At 40.1% G+C, this 14,835-nt stretch overlaps 2 protein-coding genes across 11 annotated transcripts in view; one reads left to right on the top strand and one right to left on the bottom strand.

Annotated features, from left to right (window-relative positions):
* Positions 1-1,740: 1,740 nt before the first annotated feature.
* LOC100755978 (heat shock protein HSP 90-alpha-like) lies at positions 1,741-6,490 on the bottom strand. Its single transcript, XM_035444197.1, is given in 5 exon segments — positions 1,741-2,127; positions 2,129-2,952; positions 2,954-3,324; positions 5,667-5,788; positions 6,435-6,490. Coding segments are annotated over 5 exon segments (1,674 nt in total). The 3' UTR covers positions 1,741-1,826.
* The window catches only part of Cep295 (centrosomal protein 295), a 41,157-nt gene continuing 32,788 nt past the window's right edge, over positions 6,467-14,835 (top strand). For 8 of the 10 annotated variants that reach the window (XM_027410840.2, XM_035443457.1, XM_027410843.2 and 5 more), the window contains exons 1-5: positions 6,467-6,623; positions 9,199-9,332; positions 10,160-10,360; positions 11,776-11,900; positions 12,943-13,036. In XM_027410840.2, coding sequence (XP_027266641.1) covers positions 6,506-6,623; positions 9,199-9,332; positions 10,160-10,360; positions 11,776-11,900; positions 12,943-13,036 — 672 coding nt within the window. In that variant the 5' untranslated portion in view covers positions 6,467-6,505. Of the gene's footprint in view, positions 6,624-6,689; positions 6,901-9,198; positions 9,333-10,159; positions 10,361-11,775; positions 11,901-12,942; positions 13,037-14,835 lie in introns of those variants that run through there. The other 2 variants (XM_027410844.2, XM_035443456.1) reach the window with 2 other exon arrangements.

Here is a 14,835-nt window from a genome sequence, read left to right as displayed (position 1 = left end):
GAACATCAAGTGTTTAAATGTGTATAAATTAATGCTATATGCTCACAGGTAAGGAGAAATAATTTTGCTGCTGCTGTATTTTGCAGGGTTTTGGTTGTTGTTGTTTTTGGGTTTTTTTTTTTTTTTTGAAGCATGATCTCACTATGTAGAAGAGGGTGGTGGCACAGCCCAAACTGGTTTCAAATTGCTATTTTCCTGCCTCTGCCTCCCAAGTACTATGATTTCACATTATGTCATCTAGCCTTACTTTGGAAATAATTTTATCTGAAAGGAATGCTATGCAAACAGGAGGGGTTCTCATGAGACGAATTAAAGCAGGTCAGTTGACAGTAATAGAAACGCTAAGAGAGATGTCACCTGCTCTAGCTCAATAATGGTGGGCAAATCATACTGTGATCGTTTACAATTAGTATTCTTCTCAGTAAGACCATTACAATCTACTTAGTTTTTACAGTTTGATGGGGTTTTATTTATTCATTTATTTTATGGGTGTTTTGCTTGTAAGTGTGTATGTCCACAGAGGCTAGAAGAGGGTGTTGGATAGCCTGGAACTAGAGTTACAGATGGTTGGGAGCTAGCTTTTGAGTGCTGGAAATGGATCCCTGACCCTCTGTGTGAACAAGCAATCAAAACCACTGAGCCATCTCTTCAGCTTCACAGCTTTTTAAATGTTGTCTTTACAATGCTGTTGGATGGAATGGGAATTTCTGGCACAGACAGCATTCAATGAAAATAGATACTTTTATACCCAAGAGCTTCAGAGAGGCTAACTTCTGGTAAAGCAGGTACTCAGACCCTCATCTGAATCCAATGTCAGAACTAATGCTGTTTCTACATAGCCCCACTTGACCGTATACTTTTCTGGGTTATAAATTACCTTGGTTTTCCTTTTTGTCTAGTCCTTTCTGTCTTTCTAAGCATGCAATTAACAGCCTACATACTTGCAGCTTAGTACCAACAGTTTTGTTGCATCTCATAGAAACAATATGTCTACAAGATTTAAATGATGAAACAATGGATTCCCCTTTCTTCTTGTTCTTTTTAAATTTATGTGAGCATAAATATGCATGTATGTGTGTCATGTGTGTCCATGGTGCCTGCAGAGGTCAGAAGGGGAAACAAATCTGGAACTGGAGTTAGGGGTGGTTGTGAACCATCATGTGGGTCCTCAGAGCTGAACTGGGGTCCCCTACAAAGGCAGCAAGTGCTCTTAACGATTGAGCCAACTTTTCAGCCTATTCTTCTCCTTTCTTTTTTTCTCTACCTTTTTATCTCATCTGTATTTACCTTTTAAAGCAGAATGTGATTGGGCACTATATTTCCATTCACAAGCCTTGCTGAGTTACAAGACCTAGGGAAGCTTAGTTTTGTTCTCAGTACTTTGAAAACAAGCCACATGGGGAATTCCTCAGTTGTTTTAGCTTGTGTATTTACTTCTAAGACTAGTACATGCAGAATTAACTACAGGGGATGAAAATTTTAAGATGAAACTTAGGCCATCTTAATCTTTTTCCTTTTAAACATGAAGCTATCTTAGAACACTTCCAAAGTGACAAATTATTTGGTCTACTAAGGAATCCAGCTCAACAGCTAAATACTGCAGACCACAAAGTTAATAGGTTACATTTTGCCTTACAACAAATGTTCTACCAACCAGTTGAGTCAAGCCTAGAGTATCACAGTATCACAAGTAGAAAGAAATTTTTCTTCCCCTTAGTTTTCATGTCACACAGATGTTTTAATGTTAACAAAAATAAACAAAAATCCTTGAAAAATATTATCAGAAGGAATGAAAGTAAGCATCAAACATATAGCTCTGGTGAAGCTTAGTCAACTTCTTCCATGCGTGATGTGTCATCATCTCCTTCCAGGGGTGGCATTTCTTCAGTTACAGCAGCACTGGTATCATCCACAGTAGGGTCATCTTCATCAATACCTAGACCAAGCTTGATCATCCTGTAGATCCTGTTAGCATGTGTCTGGGGATCTTCCAGACTGAAACCAGAAGACAGGAGTGCAGTTTCATACAGCAAGATCACCAGATCCTTCACAGACTTGTCATTCTTGTCAGCCTCTGCCTTTTGTCGTAGGGTTTCAATAATGGAGTGGTCAGGGTTTATCTCCAGGTTTCTTTGCTGTCATGTAACCCATCGTTGCATTGTCTCTAAGAGCTTGAGCTTTCATGATTCTCTCCATGTTTGCTGTCCACCCGTATGTACTTGTGACAATACAGCAAGGGGACATCACCAATTGGTTTGATACGACCACCTTCCCAACTTTTTTCTCCAAAATATCTTTCATAATCTTGCAGAGGTTTTAAAATTTGGTCTTTTTCTCTTCCTGTTTCTTTTTCTCCTCTTCATCTTCTGGAAGTTCCAGTCCTTCTTTGGTAACAGACACCAAGGTCTTGCCCTCAAACTCCTTCAGCTGTTGCACACAGTACTCATCAATGGGCTCAATCATATAGATTACTTCTAAGCCATGCTTTCGCAGACGCTCCACGAAGGCTGAGTTAGCAACTTGGTCCTTGGTCTCACCTGTGATGAAGTAGATGTGCTTCTGGTTTCCCTTCATTCTGGTGCAACAGTCCTTGACAGAAACCATCTCATCTCCAGAAGCAGATGTATAGTATCGCAACAGCTCTGAAAGCTTCTTCTGATTTTGAGAGTCTTCATGAATTCCAAGCTTGATATTTTTTGAGAATTGCTCATAAAACTTTTTGTATTTTTCTTTGTCTTCTGCCAGTTCAGTAAATAGTTCTAAGCATTTCTTGACCAAATTCTTTCTGATAACTTTCAAAATTTTGCTTTGCTGCAACATTTCACGGGAAATATTTAGAGGAAGATCCTCAGAATCCACCACTCCTCTAATGAAATTTAGATACTCAGGAATTAACTCCTCACAGTTATCCATGATGAAAACTCTGCGCACATACAACTTGACGTTGTTCAAGTTTTCTTTCTGTTTCAAACAGATCAAATGGAGCATGTCTTGGGACAAAGAGAAGGGCCCGGAATTCCAATTGTCCTTCAACAGAAAAATGCTTCACTGCCAAATGTTCTTCCCAATCGTTGGTTAAGCTCTTGTAGAACTCTCCATACTCTTCATTAGTAATGTCATGAGGATTCCTAGTCCAAATAGGCTTTGTCTTGTTGAGCTCTTCTTGGTCAATGTACTTCTCCTTTATCTTCTTCTTTTTCTTCTTGCTGCCATCCTTCTTTTCCTCCTCTTCTTCATCAGAACCCACATCTTCTATTTCTGGCTTGTCGTTGGATTCCTTTTCTTCCTTTTCCTTCTCTTCCTCTTTATCTTCTTTTTCTTCAGCTAAAAATACAGCTGAAAGTGCCAAGAAATCTTCTCCTTTCTTACTCAAGTAAATGGCTCAGTCCTTGCTCCATGACTTTCAGGTAGTACTTGGGTTTTGAAGTGTCTTGGCCCATCTATTCTTGCCATACTCTTGATCTCAGTCCTATTGAGCCACTGCCATTTGTTCCACCCTTGTGGTGCTAATATCAGGTGAACCCAAATAGCAGACTGTCAGATGGAACCTTTTAGATTACTTCTGTTCTTGAAAGATTGTAGTTGGAATTTTATTTGGTCCACCAATAAGCTCCCAAATAATGGTATGGAAACTTATTAATTATGAATTCTTGGTCTTAGCTTAGGCTTGATTCTACTAGTTTTTTTTTTTTACTTAAATTAACCCATTTCTATTAATCAATGTTCTGCCCCAAGGCTCATTTACCTCATCTACACTCTGTCCATCCTTGTCTCCTGCTTCCTCTGTGTCGCCTGGCTGGCCCTGGATAGCTGGCCTCCTGCTGGCTAGCTGGCTCCCCTTTTCTCTCTGGCCACCTGCCCCACCTAGCACTCTTCTGCCTAGCTATTAGCTGTTAAGCTTTTTTATTAGACCAATCAGATACCTTAGGCAGGCAACACATCTTTACATAGTTAAACAAATGCAGCATAAACAAATGCAACACGCCTTTACATAGTCAAACAAATACTCTGCAATACAAATAAATGCAACCTAACTTTACACAGTTAAATATTCTATTCCTCAGCACAACATCCCCTTTCTTTTGCACTGTTTGTTGAATAGGGGTCTCACCACACATTCCTGGTTGGCCAGGAACTTGCTATGTATACTAGACTGGCTTCACACTTGTGACTCCCCTGCCTCTGTCTCCCTAGTGCTGATATTATAGGAGTGCACTCCAGCCAACATTCTTTTGGACTTTATATATAAGACACTGAGGAACTCCTCACACTTAAATGTCAGTTTTTTAAAATCCAAAATGTAGTTAGAGATTAAAGTGAACTAAGAATTATAAAACCATCTTAAACTATTCTGCTGTTATTTGAATGCATTGTCTCTCATGGTATCACAAGTGCAATGTTTTCTCTCCACCTGAGGAAGCCATGGAAACTTTAGAAAGTGGAGCCTAATTTGAAGGTGTAAATCATTGACGGTGAGTACTTGAGGGCATATCCTCCCCAATTTGTTCCCATTTCACTCTCTCTACTTCCTGTCCACATCCAAGATATGAACTTCCCCTTCCTTCCCAGCCATGATGGACTGGAAACCTCTTAAACTGAAGCCGGAATAAATCTTTTCTCTATTAAGTTGGGCCTGCCAGGTACTGTGGTCATATGATGCTACAGTGACCAATGCTCCAAACCTAGCAGGCTTCAGCTGTATTCTGAAGGGAGACGTTACAGAGAAACGAGCCACACTGATGCCACAATTCTTCATCAGCAGTGTTTGTTTTCTTCAAGGACTGGGAAATGGGTCAGAGTTGGTACGCTAGGTATCTATAGCCATGAAATTGGACTCTGGATCCCAGAGTCAATCATTATTCTGTTTTAGCCCCTAAGATGGCAGATATTATATCTACAGAGTATAAACCTGTAACCTGGCAAGTTGTGGTGGCACAGTCCTTTAATCCCAGCATTAGGGAGTTAGAGGCAGAGGATCTCTGTGAGTTCAAGGCCAGCCTGGTCTCTACATCGAGTTCCAGAGCATTCAGTAAGATGATGCCTCACAAACAAAATTGTAGCCTCTTTCAATTTACAAAACACAAAACCCCATATTGAAAATATCTTAAATCCAGGGCTTCTGTCATAAAAATAGAGAATGACCAGAGGTGCTGCTGACCTAAGAGATAGCTGCATCCAGGAGTTTGGACATTGTTGGAATTCCCTCTTTGTGCTCCCCATTGTGTGTCAGACTTGTGCTTTCAGATCAGCTTGTGTAGAGTCACTTGATGAAGAATTTACACAGCGAGGCTCCAGATTCATACCCCAGCATAAACTTAGGAATGTGTTCATTTTTGCTGGTTCCAGTAAGAACAATTACTACAAAATACCGTTGGCCCAGTTTAGGACATGTACCCATGCATGGGCCAGTCACATAGGCAAGAGAGAGGATGGCAATTGTCCTTTCTTGATCATACTTCTGTGACCTGAGGGGCTGGATCTATATCAAAGGGCAAAGTTTTAAACAAGAAAGAAAACACTCTAACAGAAGACCTTATAGTTTTTGAGAATGTGCAAAGTGCCTTCACATGATTATTAACTTTGAGTGTCCCGTGGACTCAGGGACGAGGGCAAGTCAAGTATTACTAAGGATTAAGATGCCCACAAAGAATTTCCTCCTAACTTGCATTTGGGCTGGCCCTGACACTTAGCCAGTAAAATGCGGCAAATTTTACAATTCCTCAGCTTCCCTGCAAAAGCACTCAGCAGCCTCACTCTTTCCCCGGAGAATGCTCTCTTAGGACATTCCCTGTGAAAACACAGGGAACAAGCAGTGAGACAGATGTCTGGTCCCCATGGCAAAGGAACAGGGAGCCAGGCACTCCACTGAACACTTCCAGCAGAACCCTTCGCTTAGGAAACAGATGCCAGGTGAAAAGAACACGCCACTTTGGACATTCCAGGGTGGCTTGGTCTACAACAATAAAGGTCTAAAGTAAACTACGACTCCAGGGGTTTAGGGTCCAGGCTAGCATGTAATAAGTAAGAGTCGCGATGTGCAGCCTGACGCTCTCTCAGCCTACTGCGCTTGCTCTGATTCCTCCTGGTTTCCCATTAAAAACGGAGCACGTCTCAATCCCCAGTTTCCACTTGGGAAATGTTCTTTCCAAGACGTCAGCCTGGTAAAGCACAACATTTGTCCAATCAGCAGGTCAACAGTGCCAGGCAACTGAACCAAACGCGCCTCAAGAACAAGAAGGACTGATGTCCCCTTTCATGGCCCGCCAGAGAGCTTCCCTTTCCCACATCTCTGCTTTCGGGTCTGTGACACAGCGCCAGACCGTAGTTGTGAGAAATAATGGGCCACGGCGCAAAACTGCGCGTGCGCGCATGTAGGCAGGGCTACGCGTGCGCGGGACCACACGTGGGCGGGGTCTCGGCACGGCGAGGCCTACCCGGCGGCCCCGGCGGAGGCGGGAGCAAGGTGCTTCCCGCCGTCCGCTCCCGCCATTGGCGGGCCGTTTGAATGGCGGAAGTGACGAGAACCTGGCGATGGTCGTCCCGCAGGGGCCCAAACGGCTGCTGGGTAGCAGGCCGCCTGTGGACGCCCGTGTGCCGTGAGGTCCAACTGCACACGCTGCCAGGTGAGTGACGGAGGCCCGCCGGGGTTCTCCCCGCAGGCCGCGAGCAGGCGGGCGAGCCTTCCGGCCCTTTAAACCTCCCGAGGCGGGTCCTGCAGAGAGCGTGGCGCTTCTGTGCAATCCGACCCCCGGAGACTCCTGTCACAGTGGGCTTTGAAAAAATGGCAGTCTCAGCCGGGAGTGTTGGTTCACCCAGAGATCCCAGCACTCTTTCGGGAGGTATTAGTGCCTCGAGTTCAAGGCTAACCTATGCGACAAGAAACTACGGTACCGAATGCTTGTTAGTCTATTATTATTATTATTATTATTATTATTATTATTATTATTATTATAATGTGTTCGGCGGTTTCGCAGCAATTAAGCCACACTTAGTACAACCCCGTGTGGTGGGTATTACTACCGTTACAAGGAGTAAAGAAACGGGACCCAAGGGATTTCAGACTTGGCTACTGCCTTCTGCTAGTGAATGGCAGTGTTGGCTTTTGCATCCACGTCGGTTAAGTCTAGTGTTAATGTTGTGATTACTGCGTGTCAGATACTACTGCTTAATTATCGCAATGAAATATATCAGGGTAAGTCCTATTGTATCTATTATTGCACAGTTACAAAGCATAGAACTTGGAAATCCACACGGATAGAAATGACTTGTGAATAAACCAGACAACAGGATTCTACTTGATAACTGTAGAAGGAATAATTTTCTCCTATGGGAAACAATTTGCAATATTCCTCCCTTGGATCCCCAGCCATCCTTTAGAGTTTGCTTTTTTTTTTTTTTTAAGAATATCAATGGGATGTATTGGAAAAGGTTTTCAACTCAAGCAATTACTCCTGTTTGACATCAGAGCCCTCTTGTATATAACCATGACTTGGTCTGCCCATGTAGTACTGTACTAAGTCACTGTCTAATTCAGTCCACCCTAAATTATCTATAAAGTGCAAGACAGCTTTTTTAGACAGAAACATAAGGTGATGAATACAACCACCCTTGTCCTGGCCACACTTGTGATGGAGAATTTGATGAAAAAAGTATTGGTTCCTACCAGGTTACCCAAGCACTTCATCAAAACAGTATTTTTAAGTTATTATATTTACTTGAGTATTGAGAATTTAAACAAAACTATAGCTACAAAAGACAAATAGTAATTAGTGAAAAGTAAAGGACAAGCCATCCCTTTATGAAAATGCATATAGATAGTCTATATTCTAGGTAAGATGAGTGAGTAAAGTAGAAGGGGCTAAGCTTAAACTAGCTTCACAGAGCTGCAAATACCCAGTAATACAGTTGCCTGCTCATCACTATGAAGAGACCAGAGAGATGTGCACTCATCTCATATAAAATCACAATGGTGTGGTGACGCTAAGTGATCATGGGAACAGGTTGGTAGCAGAATTACTTGGAAAGAGTTTTCAAATTAGATCAGCTATAGATTATCACATTCTAGTCTCCCATACCAAATTCTTCTAGTTAAGAGCATGTTAAAAATTTTAGAGAAGAGGAGTGGGACTGTAGCACAGTGGAAGTATGTACATGTACAAAGCCCTGAGTTCCATCTCAGAACCATAGACACAGAAAAGAAGTGTAGAGTGGACATCAGGGACACCCAAAAATAGCAATAGAAGAATATACCTGGGAATCTTAAGTACTTCACATATACAATTAGGATTATTCTTAGTTTTGTTTTATTTTAAAGTGGTCATTTTTAAAAAAGGATAACATATATCCTGATTAGTTTTATGTCACCATGACACAAGCTAGAGTGGTTTGGGAAGAGGAATTTCAACTGAGAAAATGCTCACATAAAATCTACCTGTAGGCACATCTGTAATACATTTTCTTGATTAATAATTGATGGGGCCTGACCCACTGTGTACTGTGCCATCATTGGGCTGTTCATGCTGAATGATATAAGCAGGTTGAGCAAGCCAGTGAGCAGAACACCTCATGGCCTCTGCATCAGCTCCTGCTTCTGTGTTCCTGCCGTTTGAGTTCCTGTCCTGACTTTCCTCAATGATGGACTATGATGTAGAACTGTAAGCTGAAATAAGCCCTTTATTCCCAAGTTACTTTTGGTCATGGTAATTGTTGAGGAATCTTTTAGACTAAGCCCATGGAATTGATAAAATGCAATAAATTTAGTGGTGCTAGGTGATTAAATTATATACAGCAAACAAGGACCCTTTTTCTTTTTGTTTACATATAGGTTACCAGGTTAAATTGTTCTTGAGAAAACATTTATTCGGTGCCAACACATCTTTTAAGTGCTTCATAAACTTTGGAAATGCCAAAACAGGGAAAAAGTAAGGTCTGAAATCTTGTCAGTCGCTATAGGTGGGGACAAACTTCTGAGCAATTCTACCCATTCTTCATTTTCTTTCTCATCCATCTGACAACCAGTGATCTAAAGACCAGATTTATAACTATTTGTAAATAAGTTGGACTTTGTTTACCTGTGTGATTTTACATGTGGGTGTATATGTATATAAATACATTGAAGTTTTGTAATTATTTTAATTGTTGCCCTATTTCTGTAATATATTTTATAGACATTCATATATTTATTTCTCTTCAATTCAGATCCTTTGAATTTAAAATACACAGAAATGAAAAGAAAGGTAATGAACACTGGGAAGCTGAGATTGAGTCCTAATGAGGAAGCCTTCATTTTGAAGGAAGATTATGAAAGAAGACGGAAACTAAGATTACTTCAGGTATCATTTACTTGGAGTTTTAATTTTTTGTCTTTCTCAAGTCCTTGGAATTTTTTGGGTTAGATGATTGTAAAAGCATTTACAAGCTTTTTCCTGTCCTTGAAAGAGCCCTGATATTTTATTCTTTGGTAATTACATATATGGATGCAATGTATTTAGATCATATCCACCACTTTCTTCTCCGTCCATTTCCTCCCCAACTTTCTCTCACATTCTCCCTACTTCATTCCATCTTTTTCTTTTACTTTTTTTTTCTTCCCCAATAACCCACTGAGTCCATTTAATTTTCCCTGCACCTGTATGTGTGTACCATCATCCACTGGAGCATGGGCAACTTACCTTTGGGCCACATTCCTAGAGAGGGAACTCTCATCTGACCTCCTTGGCTGTGAAATCACCTTACCATTTTAGCATTGTGTATGTTATTAGGGGTAGAGAGAACAGTTGAAACAAATCAATTAAGGGACTTTAGAAATAGTGTTGGAGGTTGCTGAGATAGCCGAGTAGGTAAATATACTTTACTGCCAAGCTTGGCAAACCAGGTCCTATCCCAGGGACCCTTATGCTGGAACTCGTGCAGGTTGACCTCTGACTCCTATGCTACAACATACACATATACAAATAAAGGAATGCGGTAAGTATTTCTAAGTAACCCCCTCTTATTTTTCCTCTGTCAGTTGGATTTTCTGCTAACCATAGTCCCTATCTAATGAGTATTTAGAATTGATACATCTGAAGAGAATTCATTTAAATTCCTACTCACAATTAGATATTTAAAAATGTTTAAACCCCCTTCATATATTTTGTATGAAATACTCATCTTTCAGGTTCGAGAACAAGAAAAGGGTATTGCCTTCCAGAAAAGAGAAGACATAAAACAGAGGAAAAGTCAGCAGTTTTCGCGTTTGGCTGAGGAGCTAAAAGCAGAATGGGAAAAAGCACAAATCCAGAAAATACAGAACTTGGAAAAATTGTATTTGGCAAGTTTAAGACATATGGGAGAGGGACATCGACAGGCGAAAGAAAATGTGAGTGAGCTCATCTTGTCACTGATGGAGGCAATGTGGTTATGTGAAATCGCATTTATTGAGTTCTGACAAGATAAACATGTTCTGATAAGGAAGTGGGGGAGACAAGCTGACCTTTATTTTCTTAATCAGTTTAATCTGCTGTGAGAATAATGGTGTTATTTGTTTCCTTGTAAATCATGCCACGAACACCTTTCTTCCTCTGGTGTTCAAGTTAATGTTATTTCTTCCAGTTCTTGCCTATATAAAAGATTGTAACCTATGAAATCAGAAATTGTCTGTCTCAGGTAGTTTGAATAGATTCAGGGAACTAAATCCAGATTTCCAAATTCAGATTCATTCCTAACCCTTTAAATACATTAGTGAATTCAGATACATTGTATTTCGTTGGTAACTTAAAGTCAAAGTAAAGTTCAGTGTTTCAATGGGTCCTTGAGTTCATTTGTTGCTTATTGTGATTTATGACTAGAAAATAGTAGTTTGGTCAGGTGTGGTATACATGGATATTTGTAATCCCAATACTCAAGAAAAGCAAGACAGAAGGACTTCCTTAAGCTCTGAGCCAGCCTGGTCAACATAGTAAGTTACAGGTCAGTAGTCAGTCAAGGCTATATAACAGAGCTAAATAAAAAACAAAGGGGAGAGAGGGAGGGGGAGATGAAGGAAAGAAATGCTAGTTTGTCATCCCAGAGTAGTCTCACAATAAACAGCCTGGCTCCAAAAAAGACAAATCTTTAATGACAATTTTTGAGGAAAGGAATACTTTGAAGTAATGTAGCAGCTGATTTTTGTGTGTTTTTACCAGTAGACTAATTTCTAATATTATTTTATTTATTTATTTGCCTTTTTTCAGATCACTATTGGCCTTGTGTTTAAACATTCTCCCAAGCCTAACTCATTTGAATGACATGCATATGATTTTTACAGACTGGAGAACCTCCTATATTATTATAAATTTGGTGTTTTAGTTTAAATAAAATACTTTGTTGCTTAATTTAACCCTTGTCCAAAGTAGCTTGATATTTTATGTTTTCATAGTAAGATAAATGATTATTACTATGGCATGGAGGTGGTATCATTTTCGTTCTTTGGAAAGTATCTGTTTACTATGTTGAGGGATGATGGAATTGAAAGGTAACTTCTAGGCTGGAGAGGTGGCTCAGTGGTTAAGAGCACTGGCTCTTCCAGAGGTCTTGAGTTCAATTTCTAGCAACCACATGGTGACTCAACCATCTATAATGAAATCTGATGCCCTCTTCTGGCATAAAGTTGTACATGTAGCTAGAGCACTCATATACGTAAAATAAATCTTTTAAAAAAAAAAAAAAAAGGTGACTTCTTTGTTGATGATGTCAAATAGATACATTTCTGTTCATCTTGTTTAACATGACTTTTTAAGTATTATATACTTCTAGGAACCTGATTTGGATGCTCTGGCTCAGCGGACAGCAGAAAGAAAAAGAAAAGCTGAAATGAGGCATAAAGAAGCCCTTAAAGTGCAGAAAAATCAAAAAGAAATGTTAATGAAACAGAAAACCAGGTAACATTATAACTTTTACCATATTTTCAGCTGAAACCAGTATGGGTAGAAAACAGGGCATGTAGGAGGCTGTGAAAGGACATACTAAATAAAAGGTGTGTATCCATTGCACCTTGAACTGTGCTTACTAATGCAGTAGTAAGCTAACTAATGGGTGAGCTAACATTCTGAGTTCAGTGGCAGTTGCTAAGTTTCTGAAGACATGTATGGACAGCTCAGACTCAATATCAACCAAAAACTGTCCCTGCTGTAAAAAAAAAAAAGTAAAAAATCTATGTGATTAAGAGCATTAAAGGGATCTTGGGACAGGACATGGTGGCGCACACCTTTAGTTCCAGCACTTGGGAGGCAGAGACGGTCAGATCTTTATAAGTTCAAGGCCAGCCTGGTCTACATATCTAGTTTTAGGCCAGCGAAGGACAGAGTATTTTGAGACAGAACAGTGAGACTATGTCTGAAAACACACAACACACAAACACACAAGGTTATGGACTATAAATCTTTACTCATTAGCAATTTTTGCATGCTGCTACTGGTCTGCACTGGCCAATTTACACAATAGTCTATCTTAAACATTTCTGGTTCTGCTCTTACTATAAAGAACTCTAGACCACTGGTTCTCAACCTGTAAGTGGGGTCAGACAGCCCTTCCACGGGTTACCTAAGACCATCTGCATATCAGATATTTTCATTATGATTCATACAGTATCAAAACTACATTTATGAAGTAGCAATGAAATAATTTTATGGTTGTGGTCACCACAATATGAGGAACTGTATGAAGGGGTCGCAGCATGAGGAAGATTGAGAACCACTGCTCTCTATGGTTATTCACTTGACTCTCCTATCTTTGGATAACTCCTGAAGTTACACGTATGCTGGGTCAAACAGCAAATTGGGTATGGACTCAGCTAGAAGATGAGTCTCTGCCTTTTATATTTTTAACTCTGTGTACTAATACCACGTAGATGCCTTTCTGTTCCTCTTGGTGACAGCAGGTATTACCTGAGAGACTAATTGGTGGCATCTCTTGTCTTTTAAGGCACATAAAAACCCGAAAGGAAGCTTTGCTTGTGGAAAAAGAGAGATCAGCTAAAGTGGCCAGGCTGCCACCTCCTGTTCCAGCCCCTTTTGAGGTGAATTGCCTAGAGCTTTGTTTAAACAGGTTTTAATTGCATAATAATATAGAAGTATATATGAAGTATTTTAAAATTCTAGATATTGTTTTATATATAAATGTAAAAAAAAAAACAGTACTGACATTTTCTCAGTATTACCTAATGCCTACTATGTTTTGAGTTTTCCCTGGTAGGAATTGGTTTTTATAGTCCTACCAATCATTCTGCCTTTTTATTTTTCTTTTTATAGCTTTTATTAGTTGTCTTACAGACAGCCCGTATTCTGGATTTGGCTCACAGTCAAAGAAGTAGCACTCAGATGCATGTATAAATTGTTTACAATCATAAGGTCATGAGTAGTTTATTTACAGGAGTAAGGTGTGTGCTTTCTGATTAGACTCAGAATAGTTCAATCTTATGAGTACTAGAATGGACACGCTGGCTTATACCTATATTCTCAGAACTTGTGAAGCGGAGGCAGGAGATGGCTAGTGACTAAATTAGACATTGTTTCAAAAGAAAAAAGAAAGAGGGAAAAAGAGAATCAGTTCTTTTATTTGTATTAGCATTTTGTAGTTATTGGAGTAGCTATATAGATAACTGAAAATTGCAGTTACTTTATGTGAAAAGTTAGAGGCTTTTTAAAAGATCTTGAAACTTAATACTGCACGAGTGTGTCTATCCTGTATTTGTGTGTGTGTGTGAGATCAGCATGAGTGTCAGGCTCTGGAGTCTTCCCTTCTGTCGGCTTCCCTGCTCTCACTGGACCACCTGCTAGGTAACGTGATCCAGTGAGGCCCAGGTGAAAATGTTCTCTTTCAGCCACTGCCCCAGGACCATGCAAGATACTAGGAAGGCAGGCAGTATTTTAACCCATAAAGCCTTTTGATAGTTTTCTTATAATCGCCAATATTCATAAGCCAAAATAGCTTCTTGAAGTAGAATGCTTTTTCAGAGTTCAGGATGGGTAGAGTAATCTCAGTTCCAGGGTAGCACATTTGTTGTTGCTTTTTTTTTTTTTCTTTTTTTTTTTGGGGGGGGGTTGTCTTTCATTTTTGTGAATGTCATTCTAGAGGTATTGAGTTTTATTGTTCAACACACAGTTATTGTTTTGTTTTGTTTTCTTTCCTTTTGGTTTTTCAAGACAGGGTTTCTCTAGCTTTGTGACCTGTCCTGGAACTCGCTCTGTAGACCACGCTGCTGTCGAACTCATAGAGATCCGCCTGCCTCTGCCTCTGCCTCTCAAGTGCTGGGATTAAAGGTGTGCATCACCACCACCTGGCTGTCATTATTCTTTCATATCCTCATAATTAAAGAGAAGGCTCTTCAAGCTGGCTCTGTATCCATGTTAGCTTACCCCCTGGTGGTTTAATTCCAGTGAGAGCGGAACTCAGGCTGGAAGCTAGATATTGACAGCAATTTTAAATCACTTATAAGTCATTGTAACAGTGCTGACAGTCCATGGATTTATCTGATGAAACTCTAAAGTCTAGCTCACTGGAAATTGTGTTTCAACGAACAGTTGGTGGTAGTTAAAATCTCAGCAGAGAGTCCCAATTTCAGTGTATATGTATGGCTACCTTGATTTTGGGAGTACTGGTTCTAAGAAGTTGCTTGTTAATTGAATCATGTTTTAATATCCTTGTGAAGAAGTATGTTTTGTTTGTTTGCGTGTTTTTAATTTTCCTTTGGTTTGGTTTGGTTTTGGTTTTTCAAGATAGGGTTTCTCTGTGTAGCTCTGGCTGTCCTGGAACTCTCTCTATAGACCAGGCTGTGGCCTTGAATTCAGAGATCTACCTGCCTCTGCCTTACGAGTG

The sequence above is a fragment of the Cricetulus griseus genome, chromosome 4, assembly GCF_003668045.3.
Source record: "Cricetulus griseus strain 17A/GY chromosome 4, alternate assembly CriGri-PICRH-1.0, whole genome shotgun sequence".
NCBI classification, from domain to species: domain Eukaryota; kingdom Metazoa; phylum Chordata; class Mammalia; order Rodentia; family Cricetidae; genus Cricetulus; species Cricetulus griseus.
The sequence above is the reverse complement of the archived record's forward strand: the minus strand, read 5'-3'. Positions and strand labels throughout refer to the sequence as shown.